At 51.1% G+C, this 21,021-nt stretch overlaps 1 protein-coding gene across 4 annotated transcripts in view; it reads left to right on the forward strand.

Annotated features, from left to right (window-relative positions):
* The window catches only part of SAMD10 (sterile alpha motif domain containing 10), an 80,170-nt gene that overhangs the window by 16,733 nt on the left and 42,416 nt on the right, over window positions 1–21,021 (forward strand). For 3 of the 4 annotated variants that reach the window (XM_069243245.1, XM_069243243.1, XM_069243242.1), the window contains exon 2: window positions 18,833–19,011. In XM_069243245.1, coding sequence (XP_069099346.1) covers window positions 18,833–19,011 — 179 coding nt within the window. Of the gene's footprint in view, window positions 1–16,147; window positions 16,453–18,832; window positions 19,012–21,021 lie in introns of those variants that run through there. The other variant, XM_069243244.1, reaches the window with a different exon arrangement.

A 21,021-nucleotide genomic window follows, 5' to 3' on the forward strand; every position in this document is an offset into this window, starting at 1 on the left:
GGGTGTTGTGGGAAGTCGTGTGATCCTGGAAGATGTTGTGAGATGCTCTAGGGTGCTGTGGGCTGTTATGTGGTGCTGGAAGATGCTCTCAGGTCCTGTGGGATGTTATGTGAGACTGAAGATGCTGCGGGGCGCTCTCGGGTGCTGTGAGGTGCTCTCAGGTGCCAAGAGATGCTCTCAGGTGTTGTGGGAAGTCGTGTGATCCTGGAAGATGTTGTGAGATGCTCTAGGGTGCTGTGGGCTGTTATGTGGTGCTGGAAGATGCTCTCAGGTCCTGTGGGATGTTATGTGAGGCTGAAGATGCTGTGAGAAGCTCTCAGGTGCTGTGAGATTCTCTCATGTGCTCTAAGATGCTGTGTGACGTTGGAAGATGTTGTAAGGTGCTCTCGTGTGCGGAAATGCTCGAAGATGCGGCGAAACACTCTTAGGTGCTGCGAGATGCCGTGTAATGCTGGAAGTTGCAGTGAGATGCTCTCGGGTGCTGTTGGATGTTGTGTGATGCTGAAAGTTAGTGTGAAATTATCTCATGTGTTCTAAGGAGCCGTGTGATGCCGGAAGATGCTGTAAGGTACTCTGTGTGCTGAGATGCCTTGTGATGCTGGAAGATGCTGTAAGGTGCTCTATGTGCTGAGATGCCTTGTGATGCTGTGAGTTCCTCTCAGGTGCTGTGATATTATCTCATGTGTTTGTAAGAAGCCGTGTGATGCCGGAAGATGCAATAAGGTGCTCTGTGTGCTGAGATGCCTTGTGATGCCGGAAGATGCTGTAAGGTACTCTGAGTGCTGAGATGCCTTGTGATGCTGGAAGATGCTGTAAGGGGCTCTATGTGCTGAGATGCCTTGGGATGCTGGGAGATGCTCTCAGGTGCTGTGAGTGCTCTCAGGTGCTGTGAGATTATCTCATGTGTTGTAAGAAGCCGTGTGAGGCCGGAAGGTGCTGTAAGGTGCTCTGTGTGCTGAGATGCCTTGTGATGCTGGAAGATGCTGGAAGGTGCTCTGTGTGCTGAGATGCCTTGTGATGCCGGAAGATGCTGTAAGTTGCTTTATGTGCCGAGATGCCTTGTGATGCTGGAAGATGCTGTGAGGTGCTCTCAGGTGCTGTGAGATGTTCTCAGGTGTTGTGAGATACCGTATGATGCTGGATGCTCGAAGATGATTTGAGATGCTCTCAGATGCGGTGAGATTCTGTCATGTGCTCTAGGATACCGTGTAATGCTGGAAGATGCTCTCAGGTCCTGTGGGATGTTATGTGAGGCTGAAGATGCTGTGAGAAGCTCTCAGGTGCTGTGAGATTCTCTCATGTGCTCTAAGATGCTGTGTGACGTTGGAAGATGTTGTAAGGTGCTCTCGTGTGCGGAAATGCTCGAAGATGCGGCGAAACACTCTTAGGTGCTGCGAGATGCCGTGTAATGCTGGAAGTTGCAGTGAGATGCTCTCGGGTGCTGTTGGATGTTGTGTGATGCTGAAAGTTAGTGTGAAATTATCTCATGTGTTCTAAGGAGCCGTGTGATGCCGGAAGATGCTGTAAGGTACTCTGTGTGCTGAGATGCCTTGTGATGCTGGAAGATGCTGTAAGGTGCTCTATGTGCTGAGATGCCTTGTGATGCTGTGAGTTCCTCTCAGGTGCTGTGATATTATCTCATGTGTTTGTAAGAAGCCGTGTGATGCCGGAAGATGCAATAAGGTGCTCTGTGTGCTGAGATGCCTTGTGATGCCGGAAGATGCTGTAAGGTACTCTGAGTGCTGAGATGCCTTGTGATGCTGGAAGATGCTGTAAGGGGCTCTATGTGCTGAGATGCCTTGGGATGCTGGGAGATGCTCTCAGGTGCTGTGAGTGCTCTCAGGTGCTGTGAGATTATCTCATGTGTTGTAAGAAGCCGTGTGAGGCCGGAAGGTGCTGTAAGGTGCTCTGTGTGCTGAGATGCCTTGTGATGCTGGAAGATGCTGGAAGGTGCTCTGTGTGCTGAGATGCCTTGTGATGCCGGAAGATGCTGTAAGTTGCTTTATGTGCTGAGATGCCTTGTGATGCTGGAAGATGCTGTGAGGTGCTCTCAGGTGCTGTGAGATGTTCTCAGGTGTTGTGAGATACCGTATGATGCTGGATGCTCGAAGATGATTTGAGATGCTCTCAGATGCGGTGAGATTCTGTCATGTGCTCTAGGATACCGTGTAATGCTGGAAGGTGTTCTCATGGACTGGGATGCTAGGGGATGCCTCGAAGCGCCCTCAGGTGCTGTGAATGCCGTGTGATGCCGGAATGTGCAGTGAGGAGCTCAATGTGCTGAGATGCTCGATGTTGCCGCGAAACACTCTCAGATGATGTGAGATGCTGTGTGATCTCGAAGGAAGATGCTGTGATGTTTTCTCTGATGCTATGAGTTGCTTTGCTATGCAGGCTTATGCTCTCGTGTCCTGTGAGATACTAAAAATGCTGTAAGATGCTTTCAAGTACTATGACATGCTTCAACATGCCCACAACTGCTGTTAGGTGCCACGAGATGCTCTCATGTGCTGTGAGATCCTCTGACATGTGGTGAGACTCATTTTGAGATGCCCCAGGGCCTCAGGCATACCAGGTTGAGCTATGTGATGTTGGAAGATGCTGTGAGATGCTGTGGAATGTCATGTGATGCTGGAAGATGTTGTGAGATGCTCTCGGATGCTGTGAGATGTCGGGAGATGTGTTGTAAGATGCTCTCAGGTGCTGCGGGATGTCGTGTGATGCTGAACGATGCTGTGAGATGTTCTCATGTACTGTGAGTGCTCAGAGATGCTGTGAGATTCTCTCTTTGCTCTAAGAAGCGGTGTGATGCCGGAAGGCGCTGTAAGGTGCTCTGTGTGCTGAGGTGTTGTGTGATGCTGGAAGATACTGTGAGATGCTCTCAGGTGCCGTGGGACGCCGTGTGATGCTGGGAGATGCTCTCGGGTGCTGTGGGATGTCGCGTAATGCTGGAAGATACTGTGAGATGCCCCCAGGTGTTGTGGAATGTCGTGTGATGCTGAGCGATGCTGCGAGATGCTCTCGTGCTTTGAGTGCTCAGAGCTGCTGTGAGATTCTCTCATTGGTCTAAGAAGCAGTGTGATACCGGAAGGTACTCTGTGCTGAGATGATGTGTGGAGCTAGAAGGTACTGTGATATGCTCTCAGGTGCTGTGGGATGTCGTGTGATGGCTAATATACTGTGCGTGCTCTCAGGTGCTGTGAGATGCTCTCATGTTCTCTGAGATGCCGTGTGATGCTGGAAGATGCCGGAGTGTTCTTATGTGCTGAGATACTCGCAGATTCTGCGAAACGCTCGCAGGTGCTGTGAGATGCCGATCGATGCTGGAAGATGCTGTGAGGAACTCTATGTGCTGAGATGCTCGACGATGCCACGTAACACTCGCGGGTGTAGTGAGATACCATGTGATGCCAGAAGGATGATGCTGTGAGATACTGTCCGGTGCTATGAGATGTTGTGTGATGCAGGAAGGTGCTGTGAGACGCTTTGATATGCAGGCTTATGCTCTCGTGTATTGTGAGATACTAAAAGAAGCTGCGAGATGCTCTCAGGTACTATGAGGTGATGCAAGATGACCACAACTGCTGTGAGATGCCGCGAGATGCTTGCAGGTGCTGTGGGATGTTGAGTGATGCTGAACGTTGCTGGGAGAGGCTCCCAGGTACCGCGAGTGCTCCCAGTGCTGTGAGATTATCTCATGTGTCATGCTGTGAGACGCTAGGAGGTACTAGGAGATGCTTTCAGGGGTTGAGGCATACCGGGCTGGGCTACGAGACCAGGTGCTGTGGGATACCGACCGTGAGATGCTGGGAGAGGCTCCCAGGTGCCGCAAGTGCTGTGAGATTATCTCATGTGTCATGCTGTGAGACGCAAGGAGGTACTAGGAGATGCTTTCAGGGGTTCAGGCATACCGGGCTGGGCTACGAGACCAGGTGCTGTGGGATACCGACCGTGAGATGCTGGGAGAGGCTCCCAGGTGCCGCAAGTGCTGTGAGATTATCTCATGTGTCATGCTGTGAGACGCAAGGAGGTACTAGGAGATGCTTTCAGGGGTTCAGGCATACCGGGCTGGGCTACGAGACCAGGTGCTGTGGGATACCGACCGTGAGATGCTGGGAGAGGCTCTCAGGTGCCGCGAGTGCTCTCAAGTGCTGTGAGATTATCTCATGTGTCATGCTGTGAGACGCTAGGAGGTACTAGGAGATGCTTTCAGGGGTTAAGGCATACCGGGCTAGGCTATGAGACCAGGTGCTGTGGGATACCGACCGTGTGATGCTGTAAGAGGCTCTCAGGTGCCGCGAGTGCTCTCAAGTGCTGTCAGATTATCTCATGTGTCATGCTGTGAGACGCTAGGAGGTACTAGGAGATGCTTTCAGGGGCTCAGGCATACCGGGCTGGGCTACGAGACCAGGTGCTGTGGGATACCGACCGTGAGATGCTGGGAGAGGCTCTCAGGTGCCGCGAGTGCTCTCAAGTGCTCTGAGATTATCTCATGTGTCATGCTGTAAGACGCTAGGAGGTACTAGGAGATGCTTTCAGGGGCTCAGGCATACCGGGCTAGGCTACGAGACCAGGTGCTGTGGGATACCGACCGTGAGATGCTGGGAGGGGCTCCCAGGTGCCGCGAGTGCTCTCAAGTGCTGTCAGATTATCTCATGTGTCATGCTGTGAGACGCTAGGAGGTACTAGGAGATGCTTTCAGGGGTTCAGGCATACCGGGCTGGGCTACGAGACCAGGTGCTGTGGGATACCGACCGTGAGATGCTGGGAGAGGCTCCCAGGTGCCGCGAGTGCTCTCAAGTGCTGTGAGATTATCTCATGTGTCATGCTGTGAGACGCTAGGAGGTACTAGGAGATGCTTTCAGGGGTTAAGGCATACCGGGCTAGGCTATGAGACCAGGTGCTGTGGGATACCGACCGTGTGATGCTGTAAGAGGCTCTCAGGTGCCGCGAGTGCTCTCAAGTGCTGTGAGATTATCTCATGTGTCATGCTGTGAGACGCTAGGAGGTACTAGGAGATGCTTTCAGGGGCTCAGGCATACCGGGCTGGGCTACGAGACCAGGTGCTGTGGGATACCGACCGTGAGATGCTGGGAGAGGCTCTCAGGTGCCGCGAGTGCTCTCAAGTGCTCTGAGATTATCTCATGTGTCATGCTGTAAGACGCTAGGAGGTACTAGGAGATGCTTTCAGGGGCTCAGGCATACCGGGCTAGGCTACGAGACCAGGTGCTGTGGGATACCGACCGTGAGATGCTAGGAGGGGCTCCCAGGTGCCGCGAGTGCTCTCAAGTGCTGTCAGATTATCTCATGTGTCATGCTGTGAGACGCTAGGAGGTACTAGGAGATGCTTTCAGGGGTTCAGGCATACCGGGCTGGGCTACGAGACCAGGTGCTGTGGGATACCGACCGTGAGATGCTGGGAGAGGCTCCCAGGTGCCGCGAGTGCTCTCAAGTGCTGTGAGATTATCTCATGTGTCATGCTGTGAGACGCTAGGAGGTACTAGGAGATGCTTTCAGGGGTTCAGGCATACCGGGCTGGGCTACGAGACCAGGTGCTGTGGGATACCGACCGTGAGATGCTGGGAGAGGCTCCCAGGTGCCGCGAGTGCTCTCAAGTGCTGTGAGATTATCTCATGTGTCATGCTGTGAGACGCTAGGAGGTACTAGGATATGCTTTCAGGGGTTCAGGCATACCGGGCTGGGCTACGAGACCAGGTGCTGTGGGATACCGACCGTGAGATGCTGGGAGAGGCTCCCAGGTGCCGCGAGTGCTCTCAAGTGCTGTGAGATTATCTCATGTGTCATGCTGTGAGATGCTAGGAGGTACTAGGAGATGCTTTCAGGGGTTCAGGCATACCGGGCTGGGCTACGAGACCAGGTGCTGTGGGATACCAACCGTGAGATGCTGGGAGAGGCTCTCAGGTGCCGCGAGTGCTCTCAAGTGCTGTGAGATTATCTCATGTGTCATGCTGTGAGACGCTAGGAGGTACTAGGAGATGCTTTCAGGGGTTCAGGCATACCGGGCTAGGCTACGAGACCAGGTGCTGTGGGATACCGACCGTGAGATGCTGGGAGATGCTCCCAGGTGCCGCGAGTGCTCTCAAGTGCTGTGAGATTATCTCATGTGTCATGCTGTGAGACGCTAGGAGGTACTAGGAGATGCTTTCAGGGGTTCAGGCATACCGGGCTGGGCTACGAGACCAGGTGCTGTGGGATACCGACCGTGAGATGCTGGGAGATGCTCCCAGGTGCCGCAAGTGCTCTCAAGTGCTGTGAGATTATCTCATGTGTCATGCTGTGAGACGCTAGGAGGTACTAGGAGATGCTTTCAGGGGTTCAGGCATACCGGGCTGGGCTACGAGACCAAGTGCTGTGGGATACCGACCGTGAGATGCTGGGAGATGCTCCCAGGTGCCGCGAGTGCTCTCAAGTGCTGTGAGATTATCTCGTGTCATGCTGTGAGACGCTAGGAGGTACTAGGAGATGCTTTCAGGGGTTCAGGCATACCAGGCTGGGCTACGAGACCAGGTGCTGTGGGATACCGACCGTGAGATGCTGGGAGAGGCTCCCAGGTGCCGCGAGTGCTCTCAAGTGCTGTGAGATTATCTCATGTGTCATGCTGTGAGACGCTAGGAGGTACTAGGAGATGCTTTCAGGGGTTCAGGCATACCGGGCTAGGCTACGAGACCAGGTGCCGTGGGATACCGACCGTGAGATGCTGGGAGAGGCTCCCAGGTGCCGCGAGTGCTCTCGAGTGCTGTGAGATTATCTCATGTGTCATGCTGTGAGACGCTAGGAGGTACTAGGAGATGCTTTCAGGGGTTCAGGCATACCGGGCTAGGCTATGAGACCAGGTGCTGTGGGATACCGACCGTGAGATGCTGGGAGATGGTCCCAGGTGCCGCGAGTGCTCTCAGTGCTGTGAGATTATCTCATGTGTCATGCTGTGAGACGCTAGGAGGTACTAGGAGATGCTTTCAGGGGTTCAGGCATACCGGGCTGGGCTATGAGACCAGGTGCTGTGGGATACCGACCGTGTGATGCTGTGAGAGGCTCTCAGGTGCCGCGAGTGCTCTCAAGTGCTGTGAGATGATCTCATGTGTCATACTGTGAGACGCTAGGAGGTACTAGGAGATGCTTTCAGGGGTTCAGGCATACCGGGCTGGGCTATTAGACCAGGTGCTCTGGGATGCCGACCGTGAGATGCTGGGAGAGGCTCTCAGGTGCCGCGAGTGCTCTCAAGTGCTGTGAGATTATCTCATGTGTCATGCTGTGAGACGCTAGGAGGTACTAGGAGATGCTTTCAGGGGCTCAGGCATACCGGGCTGGGCTACGAGACCAGGTGCTGTGGGATACCGACCGTGAGATGCTGGGAGGGGCTCCCAGGTGCCGCGAGTGCGCTCAAGTGCTGTGAGATTATCTCATGTGTCATGCTGTGAGACGCTAGGAGGTACTAGGAGATGCTTTCAGGGGTTCAGGCATACCGGGCTGGGCTACGAGACCAGGTGCTGTGGGATACCGACCGTGAGATGCTGGGAGGGGCTCCCAGGTGCCGCGAGTGCGCTCAAGTGCTGTGAGATTATCTCATGTGTCATGCTGTGAGACGCTAGGAGGTACTAGGAGATGCTTTCAGGGGTTCAGGCATACCGGGCTGGGCTATGAGACCAGGTGCTGTGGGATACCGACCGTGAGATGCTGGGAGGGGCTCCCAGGTGCCGCGAGTGCTCTCAAGTGCTGTGAGATTATCTCATGTGTCATGCTGTGAGACGCTAGGAGGTACTAGGAGATGCTTTCAGGGGTTCAGGCATACCGGGCTGGGCTATGAGACCAGGTGCTGTGGGATACCGACAGTGAGATGCTGGGAGAGGCTCCCAGGTGCCGCGAGTGCTCTCAAGTGCTGTGAGATTATCTCATGTGTCATGCTGTGAGACGCTAGGAGGTACTAGGAGATGCTTTCAGGGGTTCAGGCATACCGGGCTGGGCTACGAGACCAGGTGCTGTGGGATACCGACCGTGAGATGCTGGGAGAGGCTCCCAGGTGCCGCGAGTGCTCTCAAGTGCTGTGAGATTATCTCATGTGTCATGCTGTGAGACGCTAGGAGGTACTAGGAGATGCTTTCAGGGGTTCAGGCATACCGCCTGGGCTACGAGACCAGGTGCTGTGGGATACCGACCGTGAGATGCTGGGAGAGGCTCTCAGGTGCCGCGAGTGCTCTCAAGTGCTGTGAGATTATCTCATGTGTCATGCTGTGAGACGCTAGGAGGTACTAGGAGATGCTTTCAGGGGTTCAGGCATACCGGGCTAGGCTATGAGACCAGGTGCTGTGGGATACCGACCGTGAGATGCTGGGAGATGCTCCCAGGTGCCGCGAGTGCTCTCAAGTGCTGTGAGATTATCTCATGTGTCATGCTGTGAGACGCTAGGAGGTACTAGGAGATGCTTTCAGGGGTTCAGGCATACCGGGCTGGGCTACGAGACCAGGTGCTGTGGGATACCGACCGTGAGATGCTGGGAGAGGCTCCCAGGTGCCGCGAGTGCTCTCAAGTGCTGTGAGATTATCTCATGTGTCATGCTGTGAGATGCTAGGAGGTACTAGGAGATGCTTTCAGGGGTTCAGGCATACCGGGCGAAGCTATGAGACCAGGTGCTGTGGGATACCGACCGCGAGATGCTGGGAGATGCTCCCAGGTACTGCGAGTGCTCTCAGTGCTGTGAGATTATCTCATGTGTCATGCTGTGAGACGCTAGGAGGTACTAGGAGATGCTTTCAGGGGTTCAGGCATACCGGGCTAGGCTATGAGACCAGGTGCTGTGGGATACCGACCATGTGATGCTGTGAGAGGCTCTCAGGTGCCGCGAGTGCTCTCAAGTGCTGTGAGATGATCTCATGTGTCATACTGTGAGACGCTAGGAGGTACTATGAGATGCTTTCAGGGGTTCAGGCATACCGGGCTGGGCTATTAGACCAGGTGCTCTGGGATGCCTACCGTGAGATGCTGGGAGAGGCTCTCAGGTGCCGCGAGTGCTCTCAAGTGCTGTGAGATTATCTCATGTGTCATGCTGTGAGACGCTAGGAGGTACTATGAGATGCTTTCAGGGGTTCAGGCATACCGGGCTGGGCTACGAGACCAGGTGCTGTGGGATACCGACCGTGAGATGCTGGGAGAGGCTCTCAGGTGCCGCGAGTGCTCTCAAGTGCTGTGAGATTATCTCATGTGTCATGCTGTGAGACGCTAGGAGGTACTATGAGATGCTTTCAGGGGTTCAGGCATACCGGGCTAGGCTATGAGACCAGGTGCTGTGGGATATCGACCGTGAGATGCTGGGAGATGCTCCCAGGTGCCGCGAGTGCTCTCAAGTGCTGTGAGATTATCTCATGTGTCATGCTGTGAGACGCTAGGAGGTACTAGGAGATGCTTTCAGGGGCTCAGGCATACCGGGCTAGGCTATGAGACCAGGTGCTGTGGGATACCGACCGTGAGATGCTGGGAGAGGCTCTCAGGTGCCGCGAGTGCTCTCAAGTGCTGTGAGATTATCTCATGTGTCATGCTGTGAGACGCTAGGAGGTACTAGGAGATGCTTTCAGGGGCTCAGGCATACCGGGCTAGGCTATGAGACCAGGTGCTGTGGGAAACCGACCGTGAGATCCTGGGAGAGGCTCTCAGGTGCCGCGAGTGCTCTCAGTGCTGTGAGATTATCTCATGTGTCATGCTGTGAGACGCTAGGAGGTACTAGGAGATGCTTTCAGGGGCTCAGGCATACCGGGCTAGGCTATGAGACCAGGTGCTGTGGGAAACCGACCGTGAGATCCTGGGAGAGGCTCTCAGGTGCTTAGGGATGTTGTGATATGTCAGGTTCTGAGAGATGCTGCGAGAGTCTGAGGTGCGTTGAGATGCTCTCGGGCGTCGTAAGATTTCCATAAGCTCCCAGAGATGCTGTTAGATGCTCACATGCCTATTACGATATATTGGGAGGGGCGAGCACCCGACCCCAGCTTTTCATCCTCACTGGACGTCTTGTCGACCTCGCCTGGCAGGAGGGAGACAGACAGTGGAAGAGGGAGACCCCTACAATGGGAGAGGGAGCATGGCGACACTGGGGCAGGAGAACGACAATAGCTGGGACGTTAAATCCACCGACACCGGGGCAGGGACTTCACCTACACGCCTGTTAACTGAAATCAGCAGTGAGATCTCTGGAAATGACGCATGGAGGTATGGCCACTGGGGTTGGGAGATAAACACACTTGGACTTGGACATGATCTCGCAAACTCTAAAACAAGGGCCATGTAGACCTGGGATACTCATGTAAACTCTATATAAGGGACATGCACACCAGGCCAGGGATACTCATGTACAGACAGGGAATGAGCAGACTCTAGGCCTATAAACACTCCCTCAGTCTGTGAAATACTGTCATGTGCACTTCGACACAGACACACACACAGAACAACAGGTGCACACCACTTGTGGATTGTGCCAGTGGGCCTGATCATCCCAGTTTTGCGGTTGGGGCCATTTCCGTCTGATTTACTTTGTCAGGAGCCCTGGCGTTAAAAGTTACTAGACCAGAGAGGACATTGTAGGGACCTGTGGAGAGCAGACGCAGTCTAGTCTCTCCACAGGGGCATTCGGGACAGAGGAAGTGACACATCAGGACAGGGATAGGCTGGGGCTAGGTGGGGGGAGGGTCTAAGGGTGGGAGTATGTAGGGGGAATGGGATTAGGGGGACGGCTTTTTCCGTGACAGCCTGCCGCGCTGTCATGAAGTTGGCCACCCACCCGCCCTACATAGGGAATAGGGTAAAGTGAATTGGGTCTAGGGTGATGGGGCAAGAGCAAAGGGGAGAGCATGCCAGAGTTGGGGCAGGTTTGCACAGTGGTAACAGTAGATGGGGGAGGGTGGAGAGCCAGATGCGGGCCTGGCCACCCTTCCACGGGGAGAAGAAAAACAGGTGAAGGATGACAGAGTCGGGGATGCCCGAGACAGGCAGGGGACGGAAGGAAAAGAGGGATTTGTGGGGGAATGTATGTGGATGCTGGAACGGAGGCAAGATTGGAGGAATGAAGTAAAAAGGAAGAATGGGGAGAATTCAAAGGGGGAGGTTGAAAGGTCGATAAGTTGAAGTTACAGTGTATATCAATGTTATGTTATGTTTGCAATCCTGTCCTAATAAATGGCCTTTTACACTAATAAGTGAGTGTCGACTATTATGTCCCGAGGCACAGGATGACTGTGGCAGTGGGAGTTTCTGCCAGAATTACTGCAGCAGTGAAAATGTCCATCAGGGTTATCGTGCGTGGGGTCGTATCCTTAGAGCTGTTGTGCCGGGACTCATGCCCACTGGTTATGACTTTAATGTGATCGGCACCCGTGCCCTAGTAAACATGTCCATTACAATGAATGTTCTAATAAAAGTGGCAACGTAGGGTTTTGTGCCAGCAAACATGCCCATCACAGGTTTTATACTGACAACGGGCCCTCGTTAGCCAAGTGCAGCTACAGAGATGTCTGTCTGGCTTCTTCATCCAGGAAATCAGGACTCTTGCTCTTCAAGGCTTTTTCTTCATTTCGCAGGGCATATTGGATGGCAGACAGAGTCATTTCCTGTTGGGTAATCGTCTGCCTACCCAGCACCTGATTCTTGCAAATGTACCACATTGCAATTCACCACTCCTATGTGTACCAATAGCTGAAAAGCCTCTGGGGCTACTGCAAGTCACTTAGAAGCGCTTTACAAAAATCCCAAATAAAATAAAAATTACATTTAAGTCTGTTCTAGTAATTCTTGTTGCATTAACAGCCTTCCTGTAGACCAATGTAAGCCATAGAAAGAAAGAGAATAAGCAATTACTGTCACAGCAAACACTATGGGGGTCATTACAACCTTGGCAGGCGGCTTCAGGTTAGACCGCCGGGCGGCCGCCAATGCAGCTGCACTCCCGCTGCGGCCATTAGGAGATCCCCGCTGGGCCGGCGGGCGGAAACCTGGTTTCCGCCCGCTGGCCCAGCGGGGATCACAGCCACAACACAGGAGCCGGCTCCAAATGGAGCCGGCGGTTTTGCGGCTGTGCGACGGGTGCAGTTGCACCCATCGCGCTTTTCACTGTCTGCACAGCAGACAGTGAAAAGCTGCACGGGGCTGTGGCAGGGGGCCCCTGCACTGCCCATGCCACTGGCATGGGCAGTGCAGGGGCCCCCAGGGGCCCCACGACTCCCCTTTCCGCCAGCCTTTTCATGGCGGTTCAAACCGCCATGAAAAGGCTGGCGGGAGGGGGACTCGTAATCCCCTGGGCAGCGCTGCAAGCAGCGCTGCCCTGGAGAATTACTCCCGCCGGGACAAAAGTGGCAGAAAACCGCCAGTCCCGGCGGTGCGACCGCGGCGCTTCCGCCGCGGTCAAAATACCCTGGATTTCACCGCCAGCCTGTTGGTGGTGAAATCCAACGAAACAGCCCTGGCGGTCAAAGGCCGCCAGGGTTGTAATGAGGGCCTATGATAGTAATACATACTGTACACATAGCTTGGAACAGGGGAAGCACCAACAGGATCTGTACACATACCAGTAGGGGAGACATACACAATAAGCACATGAAGATTCATACTCTAACGGGGATTATGCAGACTCTGGGACATAAGTCACGGTGACAGTGAGAAACGAACACAAAGACACTAGGATACAAAATATGTAGACACCACCACAGAGAATATAGTTACACTGACTCACCTGGGACAATGAACACACACACTGACATAGAATCACAAAACACAGTAACATCTAAACAGGAGAACACTGACACTGAGCAGTGCGCACACGCACCGTAGGAGGACATGGAACTAGGCTCATGGACACAGATAGAGTTAGACATGGAGCCGCCCATGGAAACAGAAAAGCACTATTATGTGCGAAGAGAGAGAGAGACAAACTCAAGCTAATCTCTGTTAGACTAGGAGGCTTTAAAGTAACAAAACCATAACGTATCTAACAAGAGCTGCATACTGAAGGTAATGACCTCCACACTCAACCAAACTCAAGACCAACCATCACAATCATGGCTGAGCCTGGAGGTTGTAAAGTCTGGCCCAGCCGATATGAAGGGCCTGCCAATAGGAAAACCCACCACCTGCGGACAACATTCACACTGAGAACATGGAAGGCCTCAAGACCCAACACTCTCCTGAGCCCCTACATTGGGAATTCAGCAACACATTGATGACATCGATCTCACTCCCACAGAATACCTGGAAGGTCACAAGTTCCACCCCTCACCGAATCCCTCTCCGGGACCCTCAATTTAGTGGAAAACATCTATTCACACCACAGCTGCAGTCAAGACTCAGGTTTGCACACTTACATGAGGTTATGAGGAAGGCCACAGTACACTGTTGTTCCCATCATCCACCCTGAGATGCATGCGGCTTGCACTGTCTTGCCACTACATGCATGCCCCATCCTAACCAATGCGCTATCGGTTTTGTCCACTTCCACTACAGCATCAAAGGCAGATCCAGCTGAAAATGCTGCTTTCTACAGCATACGTGTACTCTTCTGCCCCGGGCTTGCTTCTTCTCTTTCGTGTGGCTTACCCTACCACCGACAGCATGTCTTCCTGCAAACGTAGTAGCAAGAACAAGTCTTGAATGTTAGCTAGCATGCAATGCCTTCTTTGTCTACGGGCCTCTCAAAATGATGCGGCAGTGCATCCCCACGTAGCCCAATCATGCATATATGCACATTCTAGGCAGCCCAAATGCGTGAAGCAAGGCAGACCTGTACATCCCACAAGTGCTAAGAGGCCACAAAAGATGCACATCTGTTCCAGTAAAATAACCTAACAGGGGTTGAGATGTTGTCTCGTATGTGCCAACATGTTGTCCTACTGCTGAATTACAGCAATCACAATGCACTTGTGCCTGAGTTTCAGTTTGTAGTATTTAATAATTACAGTCAGATGCTGGGTGGTGGAATGATGGTAAAGCACATTTTTTTTCGGAAGGGAGATTTTTTTGTAGGTATTGATTGTAGTGCAGAATTTCAAACTCGATCTGAAAATACATCTGGAGATGTCTAAGCAAGTGAGAAGTGTTGCATATGGCCTGTGCCATGGCGGATCTATAGCGCAGCATTTTCAACCATTGATTTTGATTTGTTGCTTTAAATTCCAAATGACATGTTTCAGATGGATTCTGTTAGATCTGGTCGTCAGATATGAGATTATTTACATCAATATGTCCCATTAGAAAAACGAAGGGGAGAGAGTTCTACTGACTATACAAAATCACAACTAAAACCAAGAGAAACTGTATTTAATGCACCAGGGACTCGTTGCATTGTTCTCCAGATCAGTACAGGAGAGATCCAAAAACGTGTATGTCAAACGTTACCAACAGGACACTTTCCAAGAATCATTCGTTTTGCTTGACGATGCTTCAGCATTTCACGTACCCCCAACCATGTAAGAAAACAAAAATGATAAAACTGCACGCAAGATTAGTAATCATGCCTAAAATGGTGTGTGCAGTGGCTAGGCAAAAAAAGAAAATCTCTCAAGCATCGCAACCTTTTCTGTCGGCCAACACCACCTGAGGGGCCGGACTGACCGGAGGAAAGAAGCAGCATTCATTCAGAAGGGCTTCGCCAGGGCCAACCAGCACTGAGGGTTTCACGTTTGGAAATAGCGCCTAACATCATTTTTTTCTATGGTCTTCTAATATGCCAATTAATATTAGACGGCTAAGGAAACAAACCAAAAAGTCCTGAATTTAAGAAACAATGGGCCATTTGTACGAACACTTTTTCCCATAGACACAGAATGGGTAAAAACCTTTGCTACATCTGTCCCAATATTCCAAGAGATTTTTTTTATTTTGCAGTCTGTGTCAATAAAGTTATGTGAAAAACAGGGACAGTCCCCGATGACAGATGGTAGCATTATTTACGCCAGTAGTTGGATTCAAAAGAATTTGTAACGGGTCAGCTGGGATTGCCAGCAGGAACGCGTTTGTTTTGTTCAGCCGCTGCCAGGGCCGTGTACTTCTAGAAACGCGGACTGACGCGCAGGTGTGCTCCTCGGCAGCCATTGTGCGGCCGGCGGCGCGCGGCCTGCTCTCCCTGCATCTCAATGCAGGCCCAGGGCGCGGGGGCGCAGTGCGGGGATTACTGCACTCAGCGCCCGGGGGTGCTGTGGAGGGCAGAGCGGGGCCCTGGGGTCCCGGTAATTGCTGCTCTCAGGTGTTTGTCTTGCAGCGGCGGGGTGCTGCTCGCCGAGTCTCGGTTCACAAAGCGCTGAGGGATGAAAGGGCTTCAGAGGCGCAGGCCGGGGAGCGAGGCATGCTGGGAAATGCAACTCGCCTCAGGAACCAGGGCCCGAGATGCCCCTTTTGGATACAGGGATGTTCTGGAAGCCTCCACCTCTTCCCCAGTGCCTCACAGTCCCTCTGTTCTCCTTTTTCTTTGCCTCCTTTCCCGTTTCCCCTTCTAGCCTCAGCTTCCACGTTGCTCGTTTATAGTAACGCAGCCAGGGAGTCATGAGCCATATAGTGCAAGGAAGGAAATGTTCCCCCGCTGCTCTTTGAATAATAAAATACAACAATAATCTGGGTTCACGGGTCCCTCAGGCCTCTGGGTCCCAGCCAGAGCCTCTGCATCAATGGAAGACACACCCTGCACTTTATGCGGTGGGCTATGTTCGCGCTTCCCTCCGAGGGGATATGGTGGCCGAGGGTTTTAAATTGTGCCGACCACGCCTTTATTCCATAATCTTGGCATCTGGAGCAGTGGTGTAACGAAACTTGATTCCTCCCACCCCAAGATATGCTGAAAGACCCCCCACCCTCCTTTTTATCCTCACTTCAGAATGGACTGAGAGTGGGGGCTGGCTAGGGGTTGATCACCAGTTTGGGTAAGCGGAGGTGTGTCTCTGTCACGCCCCTGCTCCCCCTTAAAATGACATCGAGGTCCTCCCCCACCCCACCGCCAAATGCCCCAGACCCAGTCAGGAGTCCTCAGGCCAGGGGCTTGTGCACAGTGGCGGCCAAAGCGCGGTGCGTGAATGTGTGCTGGTATGGTCCCCCTTGGAGCTGGGGGGGTTGGGGGAGGGAGGGTGTTGGGCAGGCGGCACCACGGGGGCTACAGGGGCTAATGTTGCGCCACTGGTCTGGAAATTCTGCAGAAAAGGGAGGGGTGGGCTCTCTGTGCCCACAGATGAGGTGGTTTATTATCCAGACTGTCAAAGAGCCTGCGCCATTTGCTGATGGGAATCTTCAGTCTTCCAACTGTGGAAGGTTGGGGGCCGCAGGACGTTGGTTATGACCGAAAGATCTGAGACTGCCGCACGAGGAGGAAGAATGCGCCAGGGGCTTTGTAACTGGGATGGTACCTTGTAGTCTTCTCTTTGTCCCCCGAGGTGCTGCGACACAGAGGTCGCCAAGGAATGTTTCATACGATTACAGGTTAGTCAGCGACACAGGGTGGCTTTGGTGCAGCAATAATGTTGTTATATACAGCTGACTAATTTCACGGGTGACTGGGTGTTGTGACAAGCATGAACTATGTCACATAAGTACCTGGGCAGCGCTTAACTATTGGCGACTCCAGATACTTTCAAGGCATGAAATGATGTTTTGTTGTTGGCATGGTTTTTAGAGTAAGAACCATACAGCGTCTGATAACATGCTTCTATGTGGGGCTCCACTCATACAGGAGCAGATACCCCATCTCAGTGTCAGACCTGGATGAAAATAAGCCTTGGCAGTATAACAAAAGTGGCCCACATTAGTAAATCAGACTGCTAAATAATTTGCAAATTGGGCCAGTTTTAATCTTGTGAATAAAAGCTGTGTAGGTATTTTGCAAAGTATAGGAGACTGCATCCATGTGGGCTTCCAGCGGGCAATGTTTGTGGTAAAATCAAGGAAATAACAGTAAAAACTGTCCCACCAGACCACAAAACAGGCCCACAACCAGCCAAAAATGGCCTGCACACTGACCTGTAAGATCAGCCCTTCTGGCACTACCTGATTGCTCTATCACTACTCTGACCCTGTCCTACCTGGTCCATGTGTTTATCTTTACCATAGGGGCATGGCATACTTATGTGTAAGATCCATGTTCCTTCATTCATTATGATCTGAGGGGCCAGAAAGTCCTTCTTCATGTTTCTACCAAAGGAACCAATTCACAAGCCAGCTGGGTGACATACGCAGAAGCTGCAAAAAAACTATCATTACTCTCCAGATGAGAACATTCAGTAGGGGCACACATACTGAATAATACTGTACTTCACTCTTGCAGCCCTAGTGGTACACTCATAACAGTGATGTACTAACGCTCCCTTCACTGCATCTTGGGTCTGCCATTGGGTTTTACGTGGGACAAGCAGTAGCGCCGTATATATCCTATGAGCGGCGCATGCACAGGATGCTAGAGACACTCCTGAGGTTACTAGTGAAGGACGCCTACTGCTCAAGTCTGGGTTTACGGCACAACTCTGTGTATTTACTTTTGTGGAAGCCCAGAGTGAGGTATGAAGGAGTTAAGACATCTGGAGGGCCTGTAGGCAGCAAAGAAGAAGCCACGTGGTAAACCGCACGACCTTTAATTTATGTGTGTGGAGGGAGGCCAAAGGAGTTTGACTTTGGGGGTGACAATAAGCCAAGGAGCTCAGTAAAACAAAACGTGGAGAGGCTTTTTATACCTCTTCACTACTGCGAAGTGTATTTCTCGCATCTAATTCGAGATGATTCATTTCTGAAACCATGGGAAATAATGGCCTGGCATCCATAACGTTTGGCCAAACAAACTGGCTTTCATAGGTTATTAAGCAAAGTAAACTTTTCTGGTTTTCCAGTGCATGCTGAATATGATATTGTGACCACGCTTCATGTCTGCCTCACATATGCCACATACACATTTTGTGATGGGGTGGTTGAGCTGCGGTGCTGCCATAAAGCCTTCTCAGGTTGCAAAGCAGATGTAACGAGGATATATGAATGCTTGCGAGGCTGCTAAGGTGGTGTGAGTGCCGTAGTTCTCTTCTGATCCATCTTTCTGACTTTGAAGTTCTACCTTCTCCATTCCTCTCAATCATTTGAGTCTTTAAGGAGTTCGAAATGAAGTGCCTTTGGAGGGTGAACCCATTGAAATCAATTGTGGTAACATTATAATTTGCATGGTGAGAACATTGTGTGAAAGGTGATAACACTGGTGTATATTAGTCATTTTGTTTGGCTGGGAGGTGAAGCGGAGTGGGAAAGTTGACACTCTAGAAGGAAAGGTGGGTTTCTAGGTGTTGTGTACTATCTGGGCGCGCGATGCATTTCTCAATCTACCTATCTTACTGCCATAGAAACCTGTGACCGCCAAATTATACAAATACCACTGCAGCAGGCATTTAACTTCCTGAGCTATCTCCTGGAGAATGGAGGCTTAATTTGCAGGTGACACAGTATGTGTGTCATGTATTCAACACATTAATCTGTTTATTGACAGCTTTTCTCATGCTCATTTTACCCTGCAAATTCTCAGTGCTTGCCTAAGCCTGAAGCGTTAAGAATGTTGTTTTCCTTTCAGAATAATATATATGACCTCCTTTCAGGCCCCAGTCTTTTAGAAAACCCTCTTCGCATATAATTAGGCTTTATCCGACAATCTCCGTGCTCACCATACCATTTTTTTTAGTTGGGTAGGCTACAGTGTTTGTTGGGAAATCTGAATCTCGCACCCCCTGAATCTCATTGATTAAGCCCCGCCCCTGATATTTACTACCCGTATGAAAAGGGCTATGATTCGTTGCCAAATATAATGGAAGTGCTGTTTCCTTTTCTTCCACAGTTGCTCACATTAGTTTCTGTAGGAACCTCCTGGAGCACACTGTGTCAGCCGAGAACCTAAACTGTCGCCTTCGAAGAGACGCGGGGAGCTGTCTCACCTGGCACGATGGCAGAGGACAAAGGACAGCAGGTGGCAGGACCGTCAAGCTCCTGCAGCAGCCGGGGACCGAAGTCCCACAGGTTAGTCCAACTAAGAGTTTCCTCACCACAACAACTCTGGTCATGGCTAATAAGTCTGTGTAATGATCTTGTTTGATATTGTTGACCTTTAGTTCAGCATCATGCTTACCTTGTTGGATTATGCTGACTTTTACTACCTGTTCCATCATCTGGCCGGGCTCATGGAAGATTGTAACTGCGAACTCAGAGTTGCAGTTGGAAGCCTTCCTGCGAGGACGTGCTGGAAGTGGGCTCCTCTGTTTTATTAAGAAACGTGTGTTCAAACTTATATATTTTGGAGATCTCCTTCATCTTCAGATTTTTACATATTTTGAAGCTCACCTTCATCTTTAGATTTTTACATATTTTGGAGATCTCCTTCATCTTTACAGTCTGCCAATGCTAGGGTGGATGGGCCTCCACCGAGGCCAGGAAGAAGACGAGTGAGCTTTCAATTGAAGATACAGTAATATATCCCTTTGAAAATGCCAAACAACAGATCCCGTCATTTTAAAGCAAAGCATGCAACACTACACCCGCGGAAATTCAGAAAATGCTTAACTTAATATGGACTGTAAAATTGCCCCTTTAAATAAAATATAGCAAAGTGATGATAAATGAGAGACACAGGAGACTTGCATTATAAGACACACACGAGACACTCAAAAGCTCACTGCAATCCCTCCACACTTACTGTAAGTGTTTTAGCAATATTTGCTGCTATGGCGTAGCGGTCCACAGACTTGTACAGCGGAAGCCTGGAATGAACTGTACAGCAAGTAAATATTTTAAAAGAAAGCATCATCCGCTACATTGTGCGTTTGGAGGCTCAGAAACTATTGCTCTAGCCAATCCAATGTAAAACAAATCTTTTAAATAATAAATGACAAACTGGCAGTAATGATGAGAAGCATAAAGGTGAAAAAGAATGACAGGGACCAGAGACAACATCAGCAATACAGAAGACAACCAGAAAGGACACTGCGCTACCTTCTGACTTCTTTAATGCTTATATTCCGTGCCACTTTGTGCCACTTAAGAAAATGAATTAAGAGTTCTGCTTGCATGCTTACCAGTGCCACCCATTTTCCCACACTGCCAGCCTCCCAGCCCCAAAGGCTGTACTGAATGTAAGCAAAGGCAGAGCCATGGAAGAGTGGGACTAGTTGCTCCATATGTATTAAGTTATCAGTGCACTTAAAACATCAAGCACTTAGCTGGTTATGATGGAACTACATCTGAATTAGCATCTACTATCACACGATAAGAGTGGGTGACGTTAGTCACTATGGTGCGTGTGCACATGCTTCTGTCCACTGCATGCTCATGGGCAACTAGTATCAGCGCCCACCTTAACCTCACCATCCTTTTGCTGAAGAATGAAATCACACATTTTTTAGTATCTGAAAGACTTCCAACTGAATGCAGTCCTTGATTGCAGTTAGTAAAACAAAAAAGTCATAGATGAAATGCTTGAATTCAAGCATTTGACCCATAGTTTTTTGGTTTTCTAAGTGAAACACGTTCTGTGCTCACAGTGCCACTGGACTCAACCTCCACCACACAAACAAGGCCAAAAAAGGCCAAAACCAGACTGGGATAGCATGTCTTTTTAATTGGACTTAGCATGGCCTAACAGCTCAGGCTAAAAGTATTCTGACTGTAGCAGACTGATTTGCATATAGCTTGTCTTTGCCTAAAGTGGCACAGCGAGCAAAAATGATGCACTGGAGGGTATCCCCAAGTAATTACCTGTGGTTGAGATTAATTCAAGCATTCAACCCATTTTTTTGTTTGTTGGAGTAGACCCTTCGGTACGACAGGTATGGTCAGACGTGGGTTCTCGCATGTCGGGAAGACTCGCAAACAGTACCTTTCGCTTTGCAGCGCATCGTGATCCTCTTGGTGAGCTCCAAAGAGCGGTGTCACTCGCGTCACAGTGTCGGTTCCGGAGTCAGTGCAGGAGTCGTTGAACCCTTGCAGTCACACGCCTTGCAGATCAAACTCTGGGCTGAAGAAGTCAGGAGCGCT

This window comes from Pleurodeles waltl, chromosome 7 (genome assembly GCF_031143425.1).
Source record: "Pleurodeles waltl isolate 20211129_DDA chromosome 7, aPleWal1.hap1.20221129, whole genome shotgun sequence".
NCBI lineage: Eukaryota > Metazoa > Chordata > Amphibia > Caudata > Salamandridae > Pleurodeles > Pleurodeles waltl.